Source organism: Spinacia oleracea, chromosome 3, assembly GCF_020520425.1.
Source record: "Spinacia oleracea cultivar Varoflay chromosome 3, BTI_SOV_V1, whole genome shotgun sequence".
Classification (NCBI taxonomy): Eukaryota; Viridiplantae; Streptophyta; class Magnoliopsida; order Caryophyllales; family Amaranthaceae; genus Spinacia; species Spinacia oleracea.
Genome location: NC_079489.1, coordinates 86,527,171 through 86,554,941, shown reverse-complemented (window position 1 = coordinate 86,554,941; position 27,771 = coordinate 86,527,171). Strand labels below are relative to the sequence as shown.

The 27,771-nt window shown below is 37.1% G+C and overlaps 1 protein-coding gene, 1 long non-coding RNA gene and 1 pseudogene across 2 annotated transcripts; all 3 read left to right on the top strand.

Moving 5' to 3' along the window:
• The first annotated feature begins 228 nt into the window (after positions 1 to 228).
• LOC130469831 (uncharacterized) lies at positions 229 to 1,569 on the top strand. The gene has a single exon (XM_056839336.1). It carries the CDS (start codon positions 229 to 231, stop codon positions 1,567 to 1,569), a length of 1,341 nt encoding a protein of 446 aa, XP_056695314.1.
• A 5,731-nt stretch (positions 1,570 to 7,300) lies between these two features.
• Positions 7,301 to 7,626, top strand: LOC110797560 (uncharacterized). The gene is made up of 3 exons (XR_002535867.2): positions 7,301 to 7,349; positions 7,455 to 7,512; positions 7,593 to 7,626. It is a non-coding gene; the product is annotated as an uncharacterized lncRNA (long non-coding RNA).
• A 1,532-nt stretch (positions 7,627 to 9,158) lies between these two features.
• Positions 9,159 to 15,471, top strand: LOC110797565 (uncharacterized; annotated as a pseudogene).
• Positions 15,472 to 27,771: the final 12,300 nt, after the last annotated feature.

Below are 27,771 nucleotides of genomic sequence, written 5' to 3'. Positions count from 1 at the left end.
TGCCAAGACAAAAGGCAAAGGTAAAGGCAAAGGCAAAGGCAAAGGCAAAGAAAAGGGCAACGACAAAGGGAAGAACAATACCCATTACTTGCCTCCGGCTTGTTACACATTGTCCAAAGTAGAAAAGCGGTTATTTTGTGAGTGCTTGTATGGCATTAAGGTTCCCTCGGGGTACTCATCGTATTGAAAAGATTTGTGTCTTTAAATGGCGAGTTGAAGTTGACAAGTATGAAATCTCACGATTGTCATGTCATGATGCAAACCTTCTTACCCATTGCAATTCGTGGGATATTGCCAAAGCATGTGAGACATACTATTACTAGTCTTTGTTCATTTTTCAATACGATATGTAGCAAAGTGCTTGATCCGTCAACACTCGATGAACTTCAGAACAAAGTAATCCAAACAATATGCGAATTCGAGATGTATTTTCCACCTTCGTTCTTTGACATAATGGTTCATTTAATTTGCCATCTTGTTCGAGAAATTAAGTTGTGCGGTCCAGTGTTCTTGAGGTGGTGTTATCCTTTTGAGAAACACATGGGTGTTTTACAAGATAAAGTGAGGAATCCTGCACAACCAGAAGGTAGTATGATTCAAGGCACCGTGGGTGAAGAAGTTGGAAATTTTGTGGCCGAGTATTTAGCAAAACTTGAACCGATTGGACTTCCTACATCCCGGCATGAGGGAAGACTAGAAGGCAAGGGTACAATTGGGTCAAAATTGATCTCACCTCCTACGCATAAGCTGTTACAAGCTCACTTATATGTGTTGCATCATATTCTAGCCGTCCACCCGTATTTGGTGATGCATAAGCAGGAATTGGCTAATGAATACCCTTCCAAAGGGGAAAGAGAATTGACGCAATTGCATAATAGAGAGTTCATTAAATGGTTCCAAGATAAGGTGATGGGTGAACTAGAAGTAGCTGGTAATACTGTTTGTGAAACTGTTCAGTATCTAGCTCTTGGTCCTCAGGAAGTCGTGCAGTCATATCAGGGTTATGATGTCAATGGATACACATTTTGGACCGGGCGCCAAGATCAGAAGTCGTTGCCAGTGCAAAATAGTGGTGTCTCCCTTGTGGCGTCATCAAGAGAGTATGCTAGTGCTAAGGATAGATCTCCGGTTGATGTCGAGTTGTCTTACTATGGGCGAGTCCAAGATATATGGGAGCTTAAGTACGGAACAAAATTCACTGTTGGTCTGTTTTGGTGCAAGTGGGCTGATAATAATAAGAGGTGTGTAAAAAGGGATGATCCTTGTGGGTTCACTCTTGTAGACCTGGGTCGTTTGCGTGAGACTGATGAGCCATTTATACTTGTATCACAAGCTAAGCAAATATTTTATATAACCGACCCCGCCGATAAGAAGTGGTCAATTGTTGTACCGGGAAAGAGAAGCATCCTCGGTGTCGGTGATGTTGAGGATGAGGACGAGTATGATGCTTTTGATGATACACCTCCTTTCACCAATCCCGAAACTGAAGTGACAAACAATGTGGATAATGACACAAATTACATGCGTTCGGATCACACGGAAGGAATACTTGTTGATGACGAAATCTAGCAATGGTTAGAGGTATGAACTAAACAAGTCAAATTGGCACAACATCTAGCTTTTTAATTTAGTTCTTGTCACTATGTGTTGGACCGTACTAACAGGCCACATGTTCAATTGGTCTACAGTACATGAATCAAGAAAACACAAGAGGCGACTTCAGACCAGCCTGAAGAAACAACCAACGAGGAGCAGTTGGTGGTGCAAGACTTGTTTATTGTGTTGGTGGTGCAAGACTTGTATATTGTGTACTGAAGAAAACCATATTGATGCAATGTACTTGTGTATTGTGTTGTGTTGAAATTTGTAACCTAAAGTTACTATATTGGGCGTAGTCACATTTTAGCTATTGGTAGTTTGTATTGTACGTATTTGGTATTTTGGTATTTTGTATTGACTATTTGGGCTTCGGCCTCGTAGCCTTGCTTTGTTTTTAAGTTCATTTCTTTTAATATATGTTTGACTATTTTCTCTGCGTGCTTATGGTTGAAATGTTTAGAATGTGGACTATATATGTCATTTTGGGCCATATAAGTTTATCATTTTGGGCCATAGATAACTTGAAATGAATCTTAGAAACATCTAACTAAGCATATGACACATAAAAAAGGTTTAGAATTTGGACTTAGGTTCATTTGTTTAGATTTGGGATCGAAAAGGCCATTTTTGGCCATAAATGACCTATATCGACCCAAATGACCCTTAGGCGTGCATAACGAACTTGAAATGAGTTTCATAAGCATATAACTAATCATATGAATCATGAAAAAGGTTTAGAATTTGGACTTAGGTTCGTTTGTTAGTAGTTGGGATCGAAAATGCCATTTTTGTCCATAAATGACCTATATCGACCCAAATGACCCTTAGGCGTGCATAGCGAACTTGAAATGATTCTTATAATCATATGACTAGTCATAGGAATCATTTTATATATTGTGATAATTATTATGAAAATTATGTATTTATTTTGTGACGTGGTTTTGTTTCTTTAATTTCAGGTATAGCTCTATCATGGATGATAATGATGACCATAGTATGGATGAGCTGATGGATGATGACGACGACCGTAGTGAGGATGGGGATTATGATGCAGCGGTGGAGGAGGATAAAGGTGAGCCGGAAGATCGTGAACATGATGAATATTTACATAGAATTGAACAGTTTGAGGTTATGGCGGATAGGGCACCCCCAATTGATAACCATCAACATGTGGTGGCAAATGAAGTTAGCACAAGTAAAAGTGTTAAAAAGCGTGTGAAGAGAAAGGGGAGAGGGCCAATAAAAGGACTTGGGGTGAGAGAAGAGATGTACTTGGAATACAATCAATTCGATAACCCTTGTGGTAAGTGGCGTCGTAAGTATGCAACATTTATAGGCCTTTGTATGCGGAAGATTTCAATTTTGTTGAAATGGGAGGATGTACCCGAGGGCTTGAAGAAAACTTTGTGGGATGATATAATGGTAAGCCTAATTTTTAATTCTAGAAATTTATCTAATCGTGTACTTGATGTCCGAACTAGAGCATGCTAATAGTCCGAGCATAACTAGGGCATGCACAACTAATACGTCCGAACATAACAACGACATGATTAGCTGCTGAACAGATCAGAAACTGATCTGGTCAGCTGCACACAGATCAGTTTCTGATCTGCACAGATGAACAGATTAGTTTCTGATCTGCACAGTTGCAGATCAGCAGCAGCAGATCAGCTGCTCAACAGATCAGAACCTGATCAGTTCAGCTGCAGATCAGCAGCAACAGATCAGCAGTTGAACTGATCAGTTTCTGATCTGTTCAGCAGCTGATCTGCTGCTGCTGATCTGCAACTGTGCAGATCAGAAACTGATCTGTTCATCTGTGCTTGTTGACGTATAATTTTATTGAAGTTTTGCATCCTTCCTTTCCATTCATATTCTGGCATCTGATGTTAGGTTATGACGTTCGTTGCGAGCATAACTTGTATTCTGGTACCATTTTGCTCGTGATTTCACCATTTGGTTTTAGTGCTGAGAAATAAAGCACTGATTTTTGTTAGTTGGCCATAAACTTCTATGTTAGTTCCATCACCTATTCACCTCTTAAAAATGATAGCTTGATTTTCATTAAGCAGAACCCATGAAATCAGTCACTTAGTTTCTCTTATAATTTTCATATGTTCTTCATTTTTCTTTGCGCTATTGGAATATTATTGATATTGCATTGATAATACTATATGATATGCTTTATAAAAATGCTTCTCATGTGAATTTTATGCGTTAATGTGCGTTGCAAGATACAACTAATGTTAATAACTCATTTGTAGCTCTAAAAATGAGCAAACTAGCAAAAATAATATCGCAATGAGAAACTTGACAATGGACCAAAGGCCTGTCACAACAGATCAGTTTCTGATCTGCACAGATGAACAAATCAGTTTCTGATCTGCATAGTTGCAGATCAGCAGCAGCAGATCAGCTGCTGAACAGATCAGAAACTGATCAGTTTAGCTGCTGATCTGCTGCTGCTGATCTGCAGCTGAACTGATCAGTTTCTGATCTGTTCAAATATTAGATGTTATATTGCTGTCTTTTAATGAAAAGGCTCGGGAGTATATGCTCGGGACTATACATGTTAACTAACATTTCCATTTTTATTTGTTTGTGTAGAATCAATTCCATATTGAACCTTCCCTTGCTAAGAAGGACGTTTTTGAATCTGATTTACGTATGAGATTCAAAAATTTCAAAGCCAAGTTGGTGAGTGGCTGTATTTCTAAGACGAGAGAGAGAACTAAGGCAGAGAAAGGTGAAAATGAAGGAGAAAATGATGGTGAAAATAAAGGTGAAAAAGAAGGTGAAAAAGAAGGTGAAAAAGCGCCACCTATAAAGCTCCCTTTTGACATTTGGAAGCACATCACACCAGAGGAATGGGAGGATTTTGTTGCACAAAAAACAACTCCACATGCAGTGGTAAATTTTCAAACAATCTACCTACGTACTTAATAAATTTATTGTTTACATTTTGCATTGAAGTTGACATGTATACTTTGTAGGAAAAGCGCAAAAAGTGTTCTGATTCTGCAAAGAAGAAAAAACATAGTCATCGGCTAGGTCCCGAGACTTATGAAGAAAAGAGGAAGAGATGGAAAGAAAAAGGATTATACCCCAACAGTGGCAACACCCGTGCCAATGATTGGTGGTGTCGATGCATAGTCTCGACAAAAACGGGAAATATATAATTGTTAATTCCGAAACAAAAGAGGCTTGTGATAAACTAGTAAGTAAATGGAGTGATTTTCAATAATTTGAATTAATATATATATATATATATATATATATATATATATATATATATATATATATATATATATATATATATATATATATATATATATATATATTACATTTTGTCTACCTTTAGTGTTAATATAACAATCATTTTTTATATTGTTTTCATAAAATAGGTTGAATATCAACAAGCATGTGCTGAAGGCAAGGTTTCTACATTTTTAAACAAGGATCCCTTGTACATGACTCTTGGACCTGACCCTCCCGGGCATCCAAGAGCTTTTGGAGGGGTACGTGTTGGCTTGAAAAAGGCGTATGGTGAAGAATATCGCAAGCCCACCAACTCAAAATCCATTGCTTCTTCAACAGCTTCAGATATTGCTTCGATGAGAGAAGAACTGAAGAAGGAGATAACTGAGGCAATCCTACAACAGATGGGCTTACAAAGCTTGGAGTTGCCCCGCCGTAGCCCTTTGGATTCATCAAGCCAACCAATTCTTGACCTTCAACCACCTACTGAAGGTCAAGAACCTACTGGAGTTCAACCACCTGCTAGAGTTCAACTGCCTACTGGAGTTCAACCAAGCTTGAATTAAAGGTGAGGTGAATTATGGAGTTTTAATTTAGTAATGTTCTTATATAAATTTTGGAGTTTTAATTCATTCAATAAAGTGATGGCTATTTTTACTCGTGATGGTTGAATATTAGGAGGAGACGCCTTGCGAACTACTACACCCGGGACAATCAAATGGTGATAAATTGTATGTGGTGGCCGATGCGAATGCACAACCACAAAGTGACCGGCCACTAGTCCACTTCAAGCAAGTACTGAGTGGTTATTATGCGGTCAGCCCATACAATGTTCATGAAGACTATTTGGATTGGATACTTCCGGTGCCCAATGATTTTCTCCATACTTTGGGCGATGCCTCCGGTTCTTATGTACTATGGCCATTTGCATGGGTGAAGTTTTCAGACGAGGTGCTTTGTGTTTCTAATTCCACGCCTTTCTATTTTGCATAACATTTCCTATATGTTTCGATAAACAAGTTTTTTCATAATCTTTTGGTTTTGTAAATTAACCTTGCAGATCATCAAGAAACTAAAAGCGCCACCAAAGACAGCTAAACCAAAGAAACCACCAACTCAAGCTAGCAAAGATGGTCAACGGTCAATGGAGTTGATTGCAAAAGGAAGTTCACAAGGCAAGAGTCAAGACTACAAACTTAAATCATCGAAAGGTTCAGTTTCTCATGCAAATTTACTTGTGGAATCAGATGTGTTTGACTCTCTTAGTAAGCCGTGCAAATGGTTGCATAGTCTTGTTAGTGGGTTACCGGGTGATAATTATATTGGAGTTCAGATGGACATGTCATTATTCCACTTTTTCGAGCATGGCATAGCATGGGTAACTAAGACGATATATGTGAATTCCTTAAAGGTGATATGCTTAATATCGCAATGATACAAGTCTTCATGAGGTAATTAATATAGTTAGTTATGGTAATATATTTAAGGATTTTTTGGTATTTACTACCTTGAAAATACACCACTTTTGTATTTACTACCTTATGAAAATTTTATTTTAAATTACTACCTTAAAGTTTCAATTTATTTTTATTTACTACCACTTTACAGTTTTCTCATTTTAAAATTGAGATATCTCTTTTGTTTTTTAATCATTTTATGTGATTCAAATCCCATTCTTCTCATTTATGTGTAACGATTCCATGTGGAACTTGCTTTTACAATTTGGCAAAAGGTAAAACGAATTAAATATTATTTGTAAAAGTTTAAAATATATATGAACTATCAAACGAATTGTTTTGAAATGTCGTTCTCAATGAAATCCCTATAAAGAAAGGAGAATAATGAACTTTGAATCACATTAAACGATTAAGAAACGAAAGAGATATCTTAATTTTAAAATGAGAAAACTGTAAAGTGGTAGTAAATAAAAAAAATTTGGAAGTTTAAGGTAGTAATTTAAAATAAAAATTTCATAAGGTAGTAAATGCAAAAGTGGTGTATTTTTAAGGTAGTAAATACCAAAATTTCCTATATTTAATAAGGTAAATGGTGTGCCAAGTTTCGATTATTCTTATGTTTGCTTGTTCTTTAGTTCACTTCAGTTCGATAATTTTAGTTCGGATAGTCATATTGGGTGGTTGGATCCACAATCAATAAGTGGTGCTAGTTGCATGAACAATCGAGCCGAAGTCAATCAATATCTCGATGACGGTATCCGTCAATGCACAAAAGCTAAAAACAAGTTCATATTAGCCCCGTACTTTGAAGAGTATGCCTTTGCTTTAATATCTTTATTGTCCTACATTAGTGTCGATCATAATGATATTTTTTGATTTTAGTGGCATATTATAGATTATTAAACCACTATTTTGTGATTGCAGCCTCCATTGGATGCTCCTTGTGATATGTGTTCCAAGCCACACAATTTATCAATTTGATTCTTGTCGTCGAGATCCATTACGATCCGTGTTGGTCAAGTCACTATTGAATAAGTACATTCCGTATTTTTTTTTGTACATATCAAATAAAACTTGCAATCATATTTTACATTCAAGCATTTAATGTTAATTAACGTCCAATGAATTGTGGAATTGCAGAGTGTTGATGAAAATGAATGTCAAAAAAAGCGCACTTCCTCAATGGAAATCAGTTAAGGTAAATAATAACTTGTTCACTACTTATTGTACGGCCAAAACAATTATATTTCCTATTAATTTATGTTCTCTTTAATCTAGTGCGCCCAACAAGAGGGTGGGGTCGAGTGTGGCTATTCCGTGATGAAATTCATGCATGACATATTCAAAAGTTGCAAGGAAGTTCAAGATCTGGAAAAGGTACATAAAATATTATATTTATGATGTATTATTAGGCTAGAAATTAGTTAAAAAAAACTATTCGCCTATAATTGGCATGAACCGTAAAAAATGTCATTTTGGGCCAAATATGACCTATATCGTCCCAAATGAGCCTTATGTGTGCATAAAGAACTTGAAATGAATCTTAGTAAACTCTAACTAAGCATATGAAACATAAAAAAGATTTAGAAAGTGTCATTAGGTTCATTTGTTGGTAGTTGGGTTCGAAAATGCCATTTTTGGCTATAAATGACCTATATCGACCCAAATTACCCATAGGCGTGCATAACGAACTTGAAATGAGTTTAATAAACATATAAATAATCATATGAATCATGAAAAACGTTTAGAATATGGAAATAGGTTAGTTTGTTGGTAATAGGTTATAAAACCCAACTACCAACAAACGAACCTATAACTAATCATATAAATCATGAAAAAGGTTTAGAATGTGAATATATGTTCGTTTGTTGGTAGTTGGGATCGAAAATGCCATTTTTTGCCATAAATGACCTATATCGACCCAAATGACCCTTAGGTGTGCATAACGAACTTGAAATGAGTCTTATAAACATATGACTAATCATATAAATCATGAAAAATGTTTAGAATATGGAAATATGTTCGTTTGTTGGTAGTTGGGTTCAAAAATGCCATTTTTGGCCATAAATGACCTATATTGACCCAAATGACCCATAGGCGTGCATAAAGAACATGAAATGAGTCTTATAATCATATAACTAATCATATGAATCATGAAAAAGTGTTAAAATGTGGAAATAGGTTTGTTTGTTGGTAGTTGGTTTGGAAAATGACATTTTTTGCCATAAATGACCTATATCGACCCAAATGACCCTTAGGCTTGCATAACGAACTTGAAATGAGTTTCATAAACATATAACTAATCATATGAATCATGAAAAAGGGTTAGAATGTGGAAATAGTTCGTTTGTTGGTAGTTGGGATCGAGAATGTCATTTTTGACCATAAATGACCTATATCGACCCAAATGACCCTTAGGTGTGCATAACGAACTTGAAATGAGTCTTATAATCATATAACTAATCATTTAAATCATGAAAAAGGTTTAGAATGTGGATATAAGTTCGTTTGTTGGTAGTTGGGATCGAAAATGCCATTTTTGGCCATAAATGACTTATATCGACCCAAATGACCCTTAGGCGTGCATAATGAACTTGAAATGAGTGTTATAATCATATAACTAATCATATAAATAATGAAAAAGGGCAACTTATAAGTTTCACATAAGTTGCCCTTGTTGCAAACAAGGACAACTTATAAGATTATAAGTTGCCCTTGTTAAGGGCAACCTTTGATAATTTCACAAAAGTGACCCCATATGTTGCCTTTGCAATTGGCAATCTATAAGCTTATTTTAAGGGCAACTTATGATGTTTTTTTCCTCTAGTGGTTCCTACTAGAATATCACATATCTTCCTCCAATTTGATTTGAAGTAGTATTACGAGACACTGTAACTATAAATATACCTCCATAATCTGTCAATTTTTAATCACCAACAATTACGTTCTCTTTCATTGATTGGAGAATTTGGCCCGTGCTCGACATACAAAGCCCGTGGGAGGAGTCCGAGTGAAGCTTGCCCGTCGTCGCTTACTGTCCATTTTTGTTTGAACGTCCGCGTTCACCGTCATAGATTCCGTGAGGAGCTCTGAGTCCGTATCTGTTTGACGATCGACAACACTGTTCGTGAGTCTGTGGAGGTACCGGCCGTCCGTTGGGCCGAGGAACAGTCCGTATTTGTTTGAACGTCCGTGTTCACCGTCATTGAGTCCGAGAGGAACTCTAAATCCGTTGCCCCCAGTTTGTTGGTCGGAGCTGTGAGGTGTTGTTGTGAGTCCAAGAAGGAGTTGTCCGCGAAGCCACGCCGTCTTCATCAAAGCAAGATCCGACTCCTATACCCGGTATGTATACTCTGCTTGTTTTTCTTCATCAATCTTGAACTTCAAACTTTGTTGTTGCTATTTCATGGTGGTTCTTTTCTTTTTGTACTCATATATTTCTTCTCCTGTGTTTTCTTACTCGACTTTGCTGTTTTTTTTTTTTTTTTTTTTTTTTTTTTTTGGCTGCTTCGAGTTTCTGGTTGTTCAACTTTTGTGGTTTTGCTGAAATTTTCATTTGGTCGACTTCGTGCCTGTTCCTCCGTCTTTCTTTGTAATATACTCAGTAATTGTGATAATGATAACGGATGATGATGATTGATGAGAGTGCGTCGAGGCGGATATCGGGCATGCAACAACAAACACATATCAACTAAAAGACAAACAGCTAAAAGACAAAAAAGGAAGTACCATTCATGTAAAAAAAGTACCATTCTAATACCATTCTGTAAAAAAAAGTACCATTTGTGTTTAGAAAAGTACCATTTAAATTTTTTTTTGTCCTTTTTCCTATTTTGTCTTATGTTCTGATATGTATTTGGACACACATATCAGATATGTGTTTTTACTTCCTCGATTGATGAAGCCTCCCAAATTACTTTTGTCTCTTTCTTCCTTTTCTTTCTAATTCACGTGAATACACCCCCTCTTTTTTCTTTTTTCTTTTTTTTTTTCTTTTTTTTAATAAATATGATAAAGGTTGATGATGATGGACCCTAGTATCAAACATGTTACTTTTTTTTTTTGGTTGTATTCACGTGAACTTTGTGTCACCCCTTAGCTCTTCTTTTTTTTTTTTGAAAAAACATGATAATGACACTTGATGCTGATGTTGATGCTGATTGATAACAGTGTCCCAATAATCTTGGAATATATCCCTCTGTTTGTCCATCCGCGTGACTACGTCTCGTATTCCTGTAAACCATAGTAATGGATGATCATGCGTAATATATTGATGCTGCTATTTTTTTTATAATATCCTCCTTTAAAGAATGAAAATGATAACTAGTGAATAGCGCTCCAACAGACTTGCAGTGTGCCCAGACTTTTTCTTATATTACGCATAATTAATGCCCATGATAATTCTGGAAATATTATGAACTCCGTATATATTTTAATACCATTCCCCCAATCGAGTCATATTGTTTGCTTAATTGGCCGACCCTCGATTACTAAGCTTGTCCGTACTTGCATTAAAGAGTTGTACTTTTGTCACTTTTGGCAATGCACTAACATATATTCTTTTTGATTTTGTAGGAACAAAACAAGCATGGTTTACTTCAAGTATCACGATACTCCTTGAGAAGAGGAATTGTCACTCATGAAAGATGCTAATTCAATCGACGGAGCACACATTCGTTCATTTCCTCCTGTGACGGGACCTTTTGCAAAAATCAATCCTCGTACAGAATCCTCAGGCCCGAAGAGCTGGTACAAGGAGTATTATGACGTCAATGCATTTGGTGGCAAAACACTTAAACCTGTACTTATTTCCTCACATCACCATCCTTGCATGGAGGTTCCACTACTACAGAAATGTCATTTAATAGCGTTTATTTAATAGCGCTTTTGCCTCTTCAGCTATCAAAAATTTAAAAAACAACATATTATAGCGCTTATCTAAAAAGCGCTGTGATATGTTCACATATTATAGCGTTTAGATCTTCTGCGCTATCATATTACCCGTTTATTATAGTAAAAAAGACTTCCCGTTTATTATAGGGAACAAAATGTTAAAACGAGTAAAAAGTTAACCGCCTAACTCTTTCTCTCCTCGGATTCTCTTCAGTCAATCTGCAAAACCTCAAAACCCCAAAAGTCTCAATGGACGCCGAAACCCTCCTACCAAAGTCCTTCACACGGCGACGAGTTCCTTCAGGCGGCGGCGATTTATTTCAGATGGCGGCGTTTTCTCTCGCCCTGCGCCCTACGATGCTTCTTCTCACTACGAAATTGAATTTTAAGGTAATTCATCCACAAAATTTGCGGAATTTGTTGATTATGTTTGGTTTAATTTTGATTGGGTTAATTATGGGCTATGGGTTTTTGTTCCTCTGAATTGTTATACCTAGGTAGTGAGCATTTAGATTGTAATTGGGTTTTGATTCTTAATTTTGATAATAGGTTGTCGAATTATTTGATTTCATGATTGCATTGGAGCAAAACTTATGGCTACCATAATCCATTAATCAATTCACTCATGTCATTCCATGTAAATTAAACACTGTAAGAAGATGAAATCTGTAATAACTATTACAAAGTTAACCCAACTTGTATAACTATTACAAAGTTAACAAAATTTATGCTTTTTGACTTGCCAAATTTAGAGAGCATCTATGATCGGCAAGTACTGAGTTGCCCGTCTTTGCTTAGATTTGAGGTGTTTAATTGTAAAAAACTCAAGCTTCTTGAGGTCTTGGTGGGACGACAAAATTGTATTATTGAGATTGTAGGAGAGAAAGAATGGACTGATAAAGTGATTGAGTATGGTCCAAGCTCACATTTAAATATACTGAAGCATTAGTTCCTGCAGTGCTATCTACTCCTATGTAAGATTTTTAGTGCTTGTTTGTTATAATTTATGCAGTTTATTGCCTGAAGCATCAGTAGGTCGGAATTGTCTAAATTTGAGGGTTTTGAATTTTAGGTGTTCTTGTGTTGGGTTGCTTGAGGAGGCAGAGATTGTGGATGTTACATACTATTATGCTTAGGTATCTCGCATCGCCTGGAAGCTCACCAGGTTGTAAAACTAGGAGCTTTTTAACCATTGTCTACAATTTCTTATTTTAAAAGGCTGAAATTTTGAAAGTAAGATTCTTTTTTTTTGTCAACTAATAAGAGTTTTTTTAATTATAATATTGTGCTTCTGCGGTTGCTAATAAGTTAAAGAGACTCTCAAGAGCTAGGGGCTTGACAAAGTACAAAACCTATAGGATTGTTACAATGAGTGCTGAATTGTTGTTTGAATTTTAATGATATTTTGGAAGTAGGACATCAGAATTGGAACTACAAATTTAGGAAATTTTCCATAATGAAAATGGGAGGGGGTGGAAATTTTCAGGCATACTATTATGCAAAAAGTTTTTAATTGCTGATAGACTTTATTGGTGTTGATTTTGTTCTGAAAAAATGTTCTTACTTTATCAGGTTGATCTAACAATGTGTTCTGATGCAGGTTATTGACTATTGTAGCTCATATTGGTGGTATAATATTTGTTAAAGTAGTATCTGGATTGTTGGAAAAATGGGTTCAGAAGGTCCTGCACCGTCAGCAGTAACAGACTAACAGTTCATGTTAAGAAGTTTCATGGAGTTGCTGAAAATCCGACAGAGACAATTGTGCGTAATCTGAAAGAATACATGGAGAAGAAGGGTTTACCAAAAGGGCTGGCTTTAGGGAGCTGCAATGTTCTTGAAACTGCAGGACTTGGAGCATTTGCTCCTCTTCATCAGACGCTGCCATCTGCCATTAATAGGAATGATTCAGAATTGCCAAATTCTGGGACTGTTATTTGGGTCAGTTGCTCAATACTTTCTTCTTCACAGTTTGTTGAATAAAATTTGATGCAAAATAGTTAAATAGTTGTATGGGATTCTCTCTACTTTAAATTTCTGGCATTTGTTGCACCAAAAGCTGAATCATCTTATGTTATTATAAGTTGCTGTTGATTCTATACCAACTGGGAGTTTGCCTGTGTGATAGGTGGAAATCATACTTTGAGTAATCTTTTACCCTTCACTTGCTGAATACGTTTTATGGTACTTTCGCTATGCCATATCGCATGCTTAGATAGTGATACCAATCAATTAGAACCCACGATTTGGTGGGAGCTTGCCAGTGTTCGGACACATTATATTTCAGTGTCAGCACTATAAAAAAAGCGTTTCTACACTTGGGGTAGGAGGAGCAGCAAAATATGTTTGTGGTTCAATGTGAACTTAGTTACCTTATATAATGATTGGAACTAAAAATTGGAACTAGGACATCAGAATTGGACATGCTGAATTGTTGTTTGAATTTTAATGATATTTTGGAAGTAGGACGTCAGAATTGGAACTACAAATTTAGGAAGATGGGAGATTTTGCATTCTAAAGTTGGAGGTTAATACATAGCTTCAATTAAGAAGTATGTATACTTCGTTTTTGTTTTGTCATAAGTTATTATGTTTTTTCCATAAGTTTGAGATTTTTCATGATTGAAGACATCCTAGCCAATAGAGGATTGAGAAGATCCAATAATATTCTTTTTTATATTCCTAATGGTTTTGTTTCTTAATGTAACTATGTTTTTCTAGGTATGCAGAGATCGTATAATTCAGGAGGAGTTCAATTCTCTAAGCCTTTCTAAGTTGCAGAAGTATTTGACAGATGAGGAATACAGGTAGGTGACATTTTTATTGTCATATGTCAGTATTGTTTTACTTATCTTTGGTTGAAGTCTACACTTATATTAATATGGAAATAGATAGTCTCTCTCCCCGTCAGTTTTGCTCAGGTTTTCTTCTGGGAAATATGCTTTTTGTCCCTGCTACAATATGGCTCTTGGGTTTTATATCTTGTTGCGAGATGTAGACCAATTTGGTGCTAACTATAACAGTTTTGCTGGCCGGCCAGTGGTAGCTCCTCATTCTCTTTGGAATATATTGCGATGTGGTTGTTGTGGGACTGAATCTAAATGTGTAAACTTCATCTTGGCAGAGAGATAGATGAAGATATATCTCGACTAAAGACTAGTTGTCAGCTTACTAGCTGATCTTGGCTGCAATTGATCAATCTTGTTCGAGGATCTCATAAATTGAATCTCCCAGTTTGGGGCTGCAGAGCTACATGCGGTCTCTTCCTTCATAGGCGGGATTGCGTCACATGAAGTGATAAAGGTATGCTATATTTATCAAGATTTTATTGTTTTATTCTGTTTTATTGTCAAGATCCATAGCGCCTAAGAGTTGGATTAACACTTGCAAAATACTTAGTGTGGTAGCTAGTGATTAGTGGCTTCCTTGGACATGCAACACTTTAGAGATTCATTAATAGTACGCATTCCCTGTAAAGATCTCCACAACTTAAGAACCGGCTATGTACTATACTTTTCACTTATGGCTTCTGATGTCAAAGGAACAATCTTATTCTGTAATGGTACTCGGACCATCTTCATCTTTGTCACTTTTGTCTGAGTAAACAAAATGGAAGGGCTACGAGTCTGATTTGATGAACAAGACTTCTTTTGCCTTCACTTATTGGTAGACTAGATTCCTTTGCTTGGACTACTACTGTCTTGTGTAACTGTTTACTTTGTCCTACATCTGACATCCCAGATGAACCTCTTGGTTTTTGAGTCAGATTTTTCATGGCATCCATCTCGGATCCATCTCCGTAGCTTCAATTGATAATATATCAGCAAGGAATTATCTGTAATTCTTTTCCAAAAACATCATAATCTATTACTATAATGTGAAGTTCAATTTTTTTTCATGTATGGCACTTATTGTTTATGGTAATACTAATTCTTTCGGGTTTTTCCTTTCTATATATGTATGAATTATTATACCCCATTGTTTCGCAGTACTTTTCAGATTGTCAGTTTCCAAGTTATGACAAGGAGCAGATTGACTAAGTAAGAACCGAATGGGTGCGCCATGTTGTTCAACAATTGTATAATAGCTAGGTTATGTTGAAGGAACAAAAAAAATAAGACTCTATTAATTAATGTATTTTACGTAGTTTAATGTTTAGAATTTTATTTTAGATCTATGTAATCGGTTTTATTAGGGTTACAATTGCAAAAATTCTTTTAATTCAGGTTTGGAAATTAATTTTCAACTATTTACTATTCTTCAATATATGGTGTTATTTTGTGGCAAAAAATGAGATACTTTTCAGGTATATAATAAATATAAAAAAAAAAAAAATAATAACTTTGATAGCGCTCTATATACATCTGCTATTAGAAAATAATTTAAAAATTGGCGGTAAACCTTTAATAGCGTTTCTTTAATAGCGCTTATAAAGTGCTATGAAAGAAAAATTTGAATTATCCTAATATTACATATGACAGCGCTTTTGAAAAGCGCTATTAAAGGTACCTTTTACTTTTAATAGCGGAGCCAACAACAGCGCTTCAAGAAGCGTTGTTAAAAGCATTATTAAGCGCTATTAAAAGCATTTTCTGTCGTAGTGTTCGTTCATTCCAGACACTATCTGCACGTTTGTCCCGTAAGGAGGCAAAATGGAGTTATAGCCCGAAATTCGGAGTTGAGCCCGCATACATTCCTCTTTACTGGGAGTGGTTAGAAGATGTCCTGCGTCTTTCCAAACATACACTTGGCAGCACTCATATTCTTGACGCCGTCTATGCTTTTATGTACCTCTACAAGTGTAACTCGCCCGTTATGCAGGCTTTTTGCGATTCATGGTGCCCTGCGACAAACACACTGCATACTTTAGTTGGAGAAATGTCCATTAGCCTTTGGAACATGTATGACCTTCGGGGACTTCCTATAAATGGCATTTTCTATGATGAGGTTGTCCCTTTTGCAATTGAATTGGAAGGTTCTGACGATGACGACGATTTATACCTTCCTCACAACTGCAAATATTTGTTCACGGCGCTGCAACATTTGTCCGAGAAACTCAGAGTGAGAACCATAACGTTCGAGACTTGGTGTCGATTTTGATTTCGTGGTTCATCAAAATACTTCTTGGCTCCTGGCAACAAAAAGTCTGTTCTTCCTTCGATTATGAAAGACTTCAGTTCATTTAAGGATCCTAGACCGTGGAGCGATAAACCTTACGAAGCATTTCGCATTTTAGGGATTCCTGAAGCGCATTGGAAACAAACATATTTGGCCGCCTTTCTTTCGTGTTGGCTTTGTACTTTTGCTTTGCCGGTGTCAGATGTGGGCTGCATTCGTCCTAGCACTTTTAAACCCGCGTCATTTCTTGCGAGCGGTAAAGAAACTTCCTTGGCGATCCCTGTTTTGGCAAGCATCTACAACGGGTTGAACAAAATCTCCAATTCTCCTACTCTGGGAAAACATTGCGAGGCATTCCCCGCACAATATGTATATGTCTGGACTGCTCATCATTTTCAGAGTCATCATATATCAACTTACAAATTCATTGGTGCCCCCCAAGTTGGAATTCAAGGCTTCGATTCTTCCATAAAGCTCTCGGATGCTAAGTCATTTGTTTCTTCTGGTAAGGATGCTAACTAACTGGCTCGCCAGCTCAATCTGTGATAATCAGATGACAAGCGTGAGAATGAGAATCAACCAAGGAAATTCACAAACTTCCTCATTAGCACGCTGTCCTGCTTTTTGACCTTGAGATTTATTGGTAATTATGTGGTCGAGCCATACAGTCCCCATAGATTCAGTCGGCAATTCGGATTCCATCAAGATGTTCCAGGTGATCTAGAAGTCCCAACACAAAAGATCACCCGAGAGTATATGTTCCATCTCTTCCAGTCTAGCACTCGTTTGAATACGAAGGCCACATTTTTTATCCCTAGTCATACATTTAATGTGCAATCTCGAGTTACTCCAAGCTTCACATCATGGTGGGAATCTGTTATTTCTTTAACTGTGGCTTCTGCTTCAAGAACTCCCAGCCCAACAAACACCAAGTCTAAAAAGAGAAAGGGCGATGGTCTTAACACTAAGTCAAAAGACAAAGCTGCCAAGTCTACAACTGGTTCTCACAGGGTTAGAGTTAGGCTACCCAAAAATTCTGCACCACCTTGTCCGCCTAAAGAAGCGCCTCCCAAAACACTAAGGACAAAATTGAAAGACTAGCGAGTAAAGTTGTTAATGATGGGCCTTCTTGTGATGAGCACGCAGGCGAGAAGACAGTTTTTGATGATATTTACCTCGACGGGTCTGAATCTGAACTATCTCCCTAAGAGATGGTGGTTCGTAACTTCTTTTTTTTTTTTTTTTTACGGGAACTATGCTCCCTTTTTTTTTCCTTAAAAATGATTGATGATGAGTGATAAAGCTGGACCCCAACCCTCTTTTCTTTGCTTCCTGCTTCACCTCACGTGATCTCCCTTTTTTTTTTCTTTTTTTTTAAATTTTTTTTATGATGATATGATGGTTGAAAGTGGCGTGGGCCCATGCCCCTCTTTTGTTTTCTCTTTTCCTCCTTTTCCTTTTTTTTCTTTTTCTTTCTATTTTTTTTTCTTTTTTTTATTTGATGGTAATGATGGCAGCCCCAACATATTTGTCTCTTCCTTGCCAATTCACGTGAACCTGCATCTTTTTCTTTTTTTTTTTTTTTTTTTTTTGAAATAAATGATTGATGGGGGTGGAAGTATTTGACATGCTTCCTTATTTTTTGTATTCACGTGAACTTTTGATTCCAGTCCTTGGTAATAGTGGCCCAACATACATGTAATATGCTCCTCTCCTCTTTTTAACCATACTGTTGAACTTTATTTGTCTAACATGTATAACCGATAACCGTGATAATTGTGAAAATACCATGAACTGTACATATTTTACCAACTTTAATTGCACCTTGAAGTTAACCCTTTTTTTATTTAAGTCATTGTTTACTTAATTGACTGCACCTGACTGCTGCATCTCGATTGTAAGCTTGATCGAATTTGAAGGCGTCAAAATCGCAGCCAGGCATGTATTATAAAATACATGTCATGGGCTTGTTTGTAATTTCCCAGCCATTTTGAAATTGTTGAATAGTCAACCCCGTTTGTCAAGTTGGATCCCCTTACTGAGGTGTGTTTGCCAACGTGCCATCAATAATCATTAAAATGAATACCATATAGAAAAGTTGAGTACCAATTTTGTAATATGAATACCATTTTAAAATATTTAGCACCATTTTTGTGATATTAATACCACTTTATAAAATTTAGTACAAAACGAGTACCATTTAAGGAAAATGAATTTCATTAAAAAAAAGTTTAGTACCATTTTTGTAATACCAATACCATTTTTGTAATACCAATACCAACTCAGCAATGCCAAATCACCACCCCGTTTTACAAATTTACAATTCCGTTATACATTTCCTCCCAAAAATATTTAACATTTACATTTACCTTTTTATTTGGGGTTGGCATGTTTTTACAAATACATGCCAGGCATGTATTTGGACTTCCTCATCGAACTTGAATTAAAGTGTCTTATGATAATGATAAGAGTTAGACTCTGTCAAACTCTATCAATTGGTTAGGTTGTTACGTAAATATGCTGTGTATATCTTTAGAAGTTAATCTTCTTGTAAACTCTATCTTTTGTAGTTTGTTATTATCTTGTACCTAGTCAATATCTCAGCTAACCCCATGTACTATTTATGCGTTGATTGATTAATAGAAAAACTCAACCTTCCTCTACTCTTTCATGGTATCTGAGCAGGTTGTAATCCCAACCTAATTTTTTTTCCCCTTGCTCTTGTGAACGCCTCTCTCAATGGCAACCAACACCATCCCCAACGATGCCGATCCTAAACAGCCTCTTGTCGTTGCTACCCTCACCAACATCATTAAGCTTACCACTACCAATTACCTCTCGTGGAAACTCCAGCTTAAATCTATGCTCGTCGGATATAGCCTATTCAAATTTATTGATGGCTCTCATCCTACACCTTCTCCTACACTCACTACTCCTGATGTCTCCTCCCCCAACCCGGCTCACATAACTTGGGTGAGGCAAGACAACTTGCTCTTTGGTGCTATAATTGGTACCTTGGATTCCACCATTGTTCCTCTTGTTTCTCGGGCAACAACTGCCAAAGAAGCATGGGACATCCTTGCTCATACATTTGCTCGTCAGTCAAGGGGACACGCAAAGCTGCTCAAGGCGAACTTCCGAGCTATTTCAAAGGGCACACAATCTATCTCTGAGTACATGAATGCAATTCGTGTGTGTGCTGACCAACTTGCTATTCTTGGGGATCCAATTAAACCGGAGGACCTTATCGAACGTGTTCTTGAAGGATTGATGGACTCTAACTATCAAGCTGTTGTTGATGCTACTAATGCTCGTGACTCGTTGATAACTTTTGAGGAATTACATGAGAAGTTGCTCATTCGTGAGGTAAGTTTGCGTACTCAAATGACCCCTGTCCCTTTACCCGCTTCCGCCCATGCTACCTCAACCCGCAACTATCATTCATCTTACCACCAATCCGAGAATCAAACTCGTGCTCCCACCCACCATAAAAATGCTAGCAGTACCTATAAGAAGACTAATTCCTATACTAAAGGCAGTGGCTACCAAGGAAAATGTCAATGGTGCCATACTTTTGGTCACTCCCTTTATCGTTGCCCATCCTTTCAGGAAAAATTTCCTAATGCCCGTCCCACTCTTCCTCCCAACAACAACACTACATCAGCCAATACCCACCAACAACCCCAGGCACACATGGCTACTACAACAGGGAACACTGCTGCTCCCTCTTGGCTTCTTGATACGGGGGCTTCTCATCACGTCACCCGTGACCTATCCATCTTAGCATTACACCACCCTTATGATGGCACTGAGGAGATAGTCATTGGTGATGGTACGGGTATTTTCATTACTCACACTGGCTCCCTTTCTATTCCCACTTCCCACTCTAAATTGCTACACTTGTCTAATGTCTTATGTGCTCCTTCAATGTCTCGCGATATAATTTCTGTATTTCAACTTTGTTCTGAAAATAATCTCCTGATTGAATTTTCTTCTGATTCTTTTGTTATGAAGGATCGTCTCACGGGGGCACATCTTATCAAGGGACTAACTAGGCATGGGGTATATGAAATGCCTTCACCAGCAACCATTGTTGCTTTTTCTACTTTCAAAGCGTCGGCTATAGATTGGCATCACAGACTTGGTCATCCATCTTTATCTACTTTTCAGTCTTTAGCTTCGAAATTTAAACTTCATGTTTCCAGCTCCTTTTCATTCAACTGTGATGCTTGCCAATGTAATAAGAGCCATAAGCTCCCTTTTAGTAAATCAACTCTAGTTTCCCATGCACCTCTTGAGCTTATTTATACAGATTTATGGACCTCTCCGGTCTACTCGATTGATGGTTTCAAATATTATGTTATATTTGTTGATCATTTCACCAAATACATTTGGTTTTATCCTCTCAAAAATAAATCGGATACAAAACCCGTATTTATTCGATTTAAAGCTCTCGTGGAAAAATATTTTGAGAAAACCATTAAAACTCTTTATTCCGACAATGGGGGGGAATATACAGCTTTATCCTCATTTCTTACAATTGATTGTGTTTCTCATCTTACCTCACCTCCCCATACTCCCGAACACAATGGATTTGCTGAACGACGCCATCGGCACATTGTAGAAACTGGACTTTCTCTTCTTGCTCATGCACATTTTCCTATGGAATTTTGGAGTAATTCCTTCATTACTGCTACCTATCTAATAAATAGGATGCCTACACCTACATTGTCCCATAAATCTCCTTATCAATGTCTTTTCAACACTCCTCCCAATTATCTTAAATTGAGAAGCTTTGGGTGTTTATGCTACCCGTGGCTCAAACCATACTCCACCCACAAGCTTGACCCGAAATCAACTCCTTGCATTTTTATTGGGTACTCTAAAACGCAGAGTGCGTATCATTGTCTTGACCCAACCACCAACAAGGTATACACATCGAGACATGTTCGGTTTGTAGAGTCAGAGTTTCCTTATGCTCAACTTGCTGCTCAAACCACCCATGTTACCACACCTAGCCCTGATGATTGGTGTCCTTTCTCACTGCCTATTTTGTCAAACCCGTCGAACCCACCAACTCCTACCCTCACAGAAAATCACAGTCCAGCAGCAAAACCTACACCCACCGTGTCAGACCCTCATTCAAGCCCAACACCATCTGCTGCAACCTCCAGCAACATAGCATCTCCCCATTTATCTCACCCTACATTAGGTGCTGACTCACTCACCCCAATTCAGTCCAGTGATACATTATCTACACCCGCAAGCATGACTCACTCCCCTACTTCTCCATCATCCCAAAACCAACCCACACCTCCAATTAACCCAACCCATGGAGTAATAACACGCTCCAAAAACAACATCCTTAAACCGAACCCAAAGTACGCAAACATGACCTCTGTTCACAATCGTCCCTCTGTTCCAAAAACAGTAGCACAAGCATTAAAGGATCCTCTTTGGAAAAAGGCTATGGAGGCCGAAATTGAAGCTCAAAATAAACTTGGTACATGGGACCTAGTCACTCCCGAAAATGCTCAAAATCTTGTCAAATGCAAATGGGTCTTGCGGATTAAATATGACAAAGATGGTAATCTGGACAAGTATAAAGCAAGGTTAGTAGCCAAAGGTTTTGAGCAAAGGCCTGGGGTCGATTACACCGAAACATTTAGCCCGGTTGTTAAACCCGCAACAATTCGTACTCTACTCAGTCTTGCGGTCACTAATGGTTGGAGCCTTAGACAACTTGATATCAATAACGCCTTCTTGCAGGGAACCTTGAATGAGGAGGTATATATGTCACAACCACCCGGTTTTGTGGATACCAAACATCCCACACACGTTTGTAAATTAAAGAAAGCAATTTACGGCCTCAAGCAAGCTCCCCGAGCTTGGTACACCGAGCTCACAAATTTTCTTCTACATTCGGGTTTTAAGCGGTCCTTTGCAGACACTTCCTTGTTTATCCTCCATCATTTAACCACCCCTATCTATCTAATTGTCTATGTGGATGATATTATAATTACAGGTCCAGATGTCACCTCTCTTAATTTATTTATCAAACACCTATCCAACAGGTTCTCTTTGAAGGACTTAGGGCCACTGTCATACTTCTTAGGAGTTGAAGTCAGACCCACAACTAATGGTTTGTTCCTTAGTCAACGTCAATACATCATTGACCTACTCCAGAAAATGGGCATGCTGGATGCCAAGCCATCTCCTACTCCCATGGCTACCACACAATCACTCTCCGCCGGTTCGGGTGTTACTCTTGAAGCACCTACTGATTACCGAGCTGCTGTCGGTAGCCTTCAATACCTTACACTGACCAGACCCGATGTCGCCTTCACGGTCAATAGATTGTCGCAGTTTATGCACCAACCAACTAGTGATCATTGGCATGCTTTAAAAAGACTCATGCGCTACCTTTGTGGAACTCTAGACAAGGGTATCACTATCTACCGTGAGTCTCCTACTATTCTTCATGGCTTTTCGGATGCGGATTGGGCAGGAAACAAGGATGATTACATCTCTACTATGGGTCATGTTATATTTTTTGGTCGCAATCCTATAATGTGGTGCTCAAAGAAACAAAAGTCATTAGCTCGTTCTTCAACCGAGGCCGAGTATCGAGCTGTGGCAGCAACTACTGCTGAGATAATGTGGGTTCAAAATCTCTTAAATGAGTTAGGTGTACAACTAGCTCAAGTCCCTGTTATTTTTTGTGATAACTTAAGTGCAACCCACCTTAGTGCCAATCCGGTCTTTCATTCAAAGATGAAACATTTAGCCCTTGATTTCCATTTTATTCGAGAGCAAGTGCAACAAGGCAAGTTACGAGTTACTCATGTTCCAACCGGAGATCAACTTGCGGACTTTTTAACCAAGCCCCTTTCTAGACCACGGCTTAATACCTTGCTAGCCAAGATCGGACTCGTTGATAGCTCGCCGTCCGTCTTGCGGGGGCATGATAATGATAAGAGTTAGACTCTGTCAAACTCTATCAATTGGTTATGTTGTTACGTAAATATGCTGTGTATATCTTTAGAAGTTAATCTTCTTGTAAACTCTATCTTTTGTAGTTTGTTATTATCTTGTACCTAGTCAATATCTCAGCTAACCGCATGTACTATTTATACGTTGATTGATTAATAGAAAAACTCAACCTTCCTCAACTCTTTCATCTTACACTTTGCTTTGTTGGGAATTTGCTGACATGTACTTTTTTTGTTGACTTTTATATATATATATATATATATATATATATATATATATATATTTAGACCCTTCAAAGTGATGTGAACATAGAAGAAGAGCTTAATGCGTGCGGGAACACATTTGCCTCATTTCCTGGACATATTTTCTCCTATATTCGAGAGAAGAAGATTGACATTTCCACCACCGAAGCTTTTATCAAGGGCTACATCGGGTGCGGTAATCAGCTTCACAACGTTCAGTTAGGGAGACAGGGAGAGACAACTCTCAATGACTTGGAACAAAAATCTTTGGAGATGGAGTCGAACTTGCGTGAATTTGCAATTCTTGGGCAGAAGAAAGAGGAGCAGATGCAATCTCTTCACACGGAGATAGGTCAAATCCAGCAAGTACGAGCCGAGTATAGGAAGAAGCTTGATGAGTTAGAAGAACGAGAGCATAGAATCCGCCTCTTGTTTCAGACTTAGAAGAGTAGTTCCAAGAGTACCTTGCACAGAAGAATGAGCGAGAAAAGTCACTCCTTGCACTTAAGGAAAGATTGTTGTTGCCAAAGAGGTGGAGGCAAAGCTAGCGGAAGCTGAGAAACAATTTGGGGTTGCTCGTGATGCTTTGCAAGCTTTCAAGTTTGAGTTGTAGTTCCTCATTGTTTTTTATTGCACTTGTTTCTCCTTTTTTTTTAGAGACCGCTTTTGATGTACTTGATAAAAATAAAATAAAATAAAGATTATCTATTTTTATCCAAATTTTGTTATTGATTCCATGTTTACTAAAATAATTTACTTAACTTATATGGAACCAAAAAGATTTTATTTATTTATTTAGCCGTTCACAGTTTATACTCTTGCGGGCTAGGAGTATTACAAAAATGAGAGATTTTTTGGTGCGGCTGGACTCAAAGTTAGTGATTTCTTCAAGCTGCCTACGTACTTATGAAATGAATAAATTCACTTCACAATATCAAGCCAACGTAGTTCCTTAAAAGCAAAAATAATTTTTTGAATTTGTTTTTTGAACGTTTTTTTTTTCTGACGTCATTTGCTGACGTCATTTTCGGATTTTTTTCCTTTTTTTTTTTTTTTTTTTTTTTTTTAGTTGCAGTTTAGCCTCGTCCCACCGAGCGTCCCAAATTTGTAAACACAAATTTAAGAGTCTGCGAAATAACGAACTCAAAATAAGTGAACAAAATAATTTGTATTGATTTTTATATTTGGGTACAATCTCTAATGTGTTTATCCACTGATCGACTCTACACCCGCAAGAACTTATTTTGTCGGACGTCTTGAGCGAGGGCCACCGGGCTTGATCTCTTTCAATGACGTAGTATGGAATATGGAGGTAGAACAGCGTTTGTGCTTGTTGTTCTTTTTCCACCGAGATTTTATGTCGACTTGTATGCTTGGAAGCATTCTTAGGTTTTCTGGAGAGTAGTAGGTTTTTTGTATACTACGTTCAGTCTGTCTGCCAAATGACTTGGAGAGAACTTTTTATATCCTCCTCTTAGGTTTAGGGTTTTCCTTTTGATAAATGGGCCTCTTTTCTTCCAACCCATTTAAATAACTCATTTCTATTAAATGAACGTCATTTGATTCAAAATGGGCTTATTTGATTTATCACCCCAAATTAAACAATTTATCTGACATTTAAATAATAGAAGTCAACATTTGACTTTTTGAGACAAAAATGATGACGTGGCATCTATCACATTTTTAATGCTTACAAAGTTCCTACGGCTAATGCGGAAATCCTTGCTCCATTTCCCACTCGTAAGTCGACTTCACCCTTACTTAACCTTCAACTTCTTCTTAGTCCCTGTGAATTGGAATATAAGTGTGAGCCACAACCAGTATCTAATACCCAAGAAGTTGAATTTGCAAGTATACGGTCTATAACGAAAATACCTGAAGATGGAACGACAGTTCCGTTCTTCTGATCTTCCTTATATTTGGAGCATTCTCTTTTGTAATGGCCAATTCCATTGCAATAAAGACAACTTGATGTGGATTTGTCCTACTTTGTCTTCTTTCTGACTCATCATTGCCCTTGGACTTTCCACCTTTCTTGAAAGGTCTCCCTCTAGCCTTGAGTAAATCTTTGGCTACACAGTCGAGTACTATTTCAGCATTTTTGACTAGCCGAATAAACTCACCGATTGTTTCTTCTCTTTGTTCACTCATATAGAACTTCTTGAAGCATCTAAATCCATCATGAAGTGAATTAGTAATATGGAGACAACCATCCTTTCGCTTATTAGTGAACCTAGCAGACTTAAGTGATCAAACAATGATAACATGTAGTTCACATGATCCCTAAGTGGTTTACCAACTCTTTGTTTAGAATGAAGGACTTGAGCATGTGTTACCTGGACTTCTTGCCTGAAACATCTGTTATGAAGATAAACCTTCAGCCCTTTCATTGATTCAATGAATTCACGGACATTTAGGTCTCTTTCTTCCGTGCTACCGCGACAGATATCCCTTAGATGCCCGGGAAGAATATATGGTTCGTAAGCTACAAACCTTCTATGTCAATCGTTAGGGATGTTGCTCAGCATGAGACTCATGACCTTGTTGAGATCCGCTTCCTAGGCGGCGTATCTTTCAGGAGTCATGTCTCTTGCATAATAGCTTGGCATGGGGTAGAAAAGTGCATACTCAATGCCATTGAGTTTGAGCACTTCTACTAGTTTCCCTTCCCATTTAAGAAAATATGTTAGGTGCAACATGATCATAACTTCAGAACCCTTGATGATGTTTTGATTGTTGTTTGACATAGTAAAAACTACAATTGAAAAGAATAAACAAATAAATAACCATTCATACATGCTCTTAATAAACTTAAATTCTAGCATACATGCATAATTCAAAATTTATTAAGCATTTTATTCGAGTTTTGTGTTCCGGTAGGTGTGAATAAAATGAATCCAAGATCCTTAAATCATTAAAGAATTAAGCACATTATGTATTTTGACTCAATTCTAAAATATTTTAGGTAAGCAAATCCTTTGGTAATAGTCTAGAAACTACTCTTGGTTGATAGGTACGTCTAAGAATTTATTAGGTAAACCTATCCCATTTGCCACGACATAAAAGGACTCCTTACTTATATCGTTGATTTTTACCAAAACTAACATGTACTCCCACCTATTGTGTACCTTACCCCTTTAGAATCAATAAGTAATACCTTGCTATGGCGGAAAATTATTACTAGATTGATGTAAAGGTTATCCAAGTAAGCGTTATTTTGGAATGACACCTTTTAACTCAATTTTAAAGTTTGTAACTTAGGGCTCTTACTATGTTGGTTAGATTGTAAGTGAACTAAAATTCTTAATCATACAACATAATCAAGCAACAATCTCATGCATAATATTAAGACATATATAAAGCAATTAATAACATAAAACATGCATATGATTTAAATGTGATCTAGTTTGGTCCGACTTCATCTTGAAGCTTCAACTTCAAACTCCGTCTTGAAAATGAATTGGAAACTTCGTCTTGAATTTCACCATGGGAGGCGCCATTTTATACAAATAGGATATGATATAATTAAACTAATTACAACTAATTGATGGTATGCAGACCATATTTAAATAAAACTTTGGTGCATTAGACCAATTTTACATTCAAATTTAATGGTACGCAGACCATATTTACTATCCTATTTGGGCCATACTAGTCACTTTCAACAACCTGCAAAACTGTACATTTACAATATACCATTCATCCATTCATTTATCAATGAATGACCCACATAACAGGTTAGTAGAAAAATATGCATCACATAAACATTTGCAGCAACTAATTAAAGGTTCCAACAATCTATAAATTATTCAACCTTATTAGTTCTAATCGAGTTGCTTTAACCTTAAAGGATGTAGAACTAATCAAGTGTTTAATGACTAAAAGCTCCCACTAAAACCAAGAATTTACATGCTTTACTAATTTTAAACATAAAATTGTATTTCCTAGTCCAACCGGAAACTTACAAATTTAATTAAAATTTAAAGCTCACATAAAATTAATTTTAAATCTCTTTATTATTTTCAGTTGATTAAAATTAATTAATTACAATTTTACCAAGGTTTGAATTTTATTAAAATAATTAGCATAAAATAAATTATAATGATTTAATTTATCAAAATTAAAGTCCGAGAAAAATTAAAATTACGAAATTAAATTTAATTAAAATAGTTGTTCAACCGAAAATTAAAAAACGAAACAAGTATTTAGGC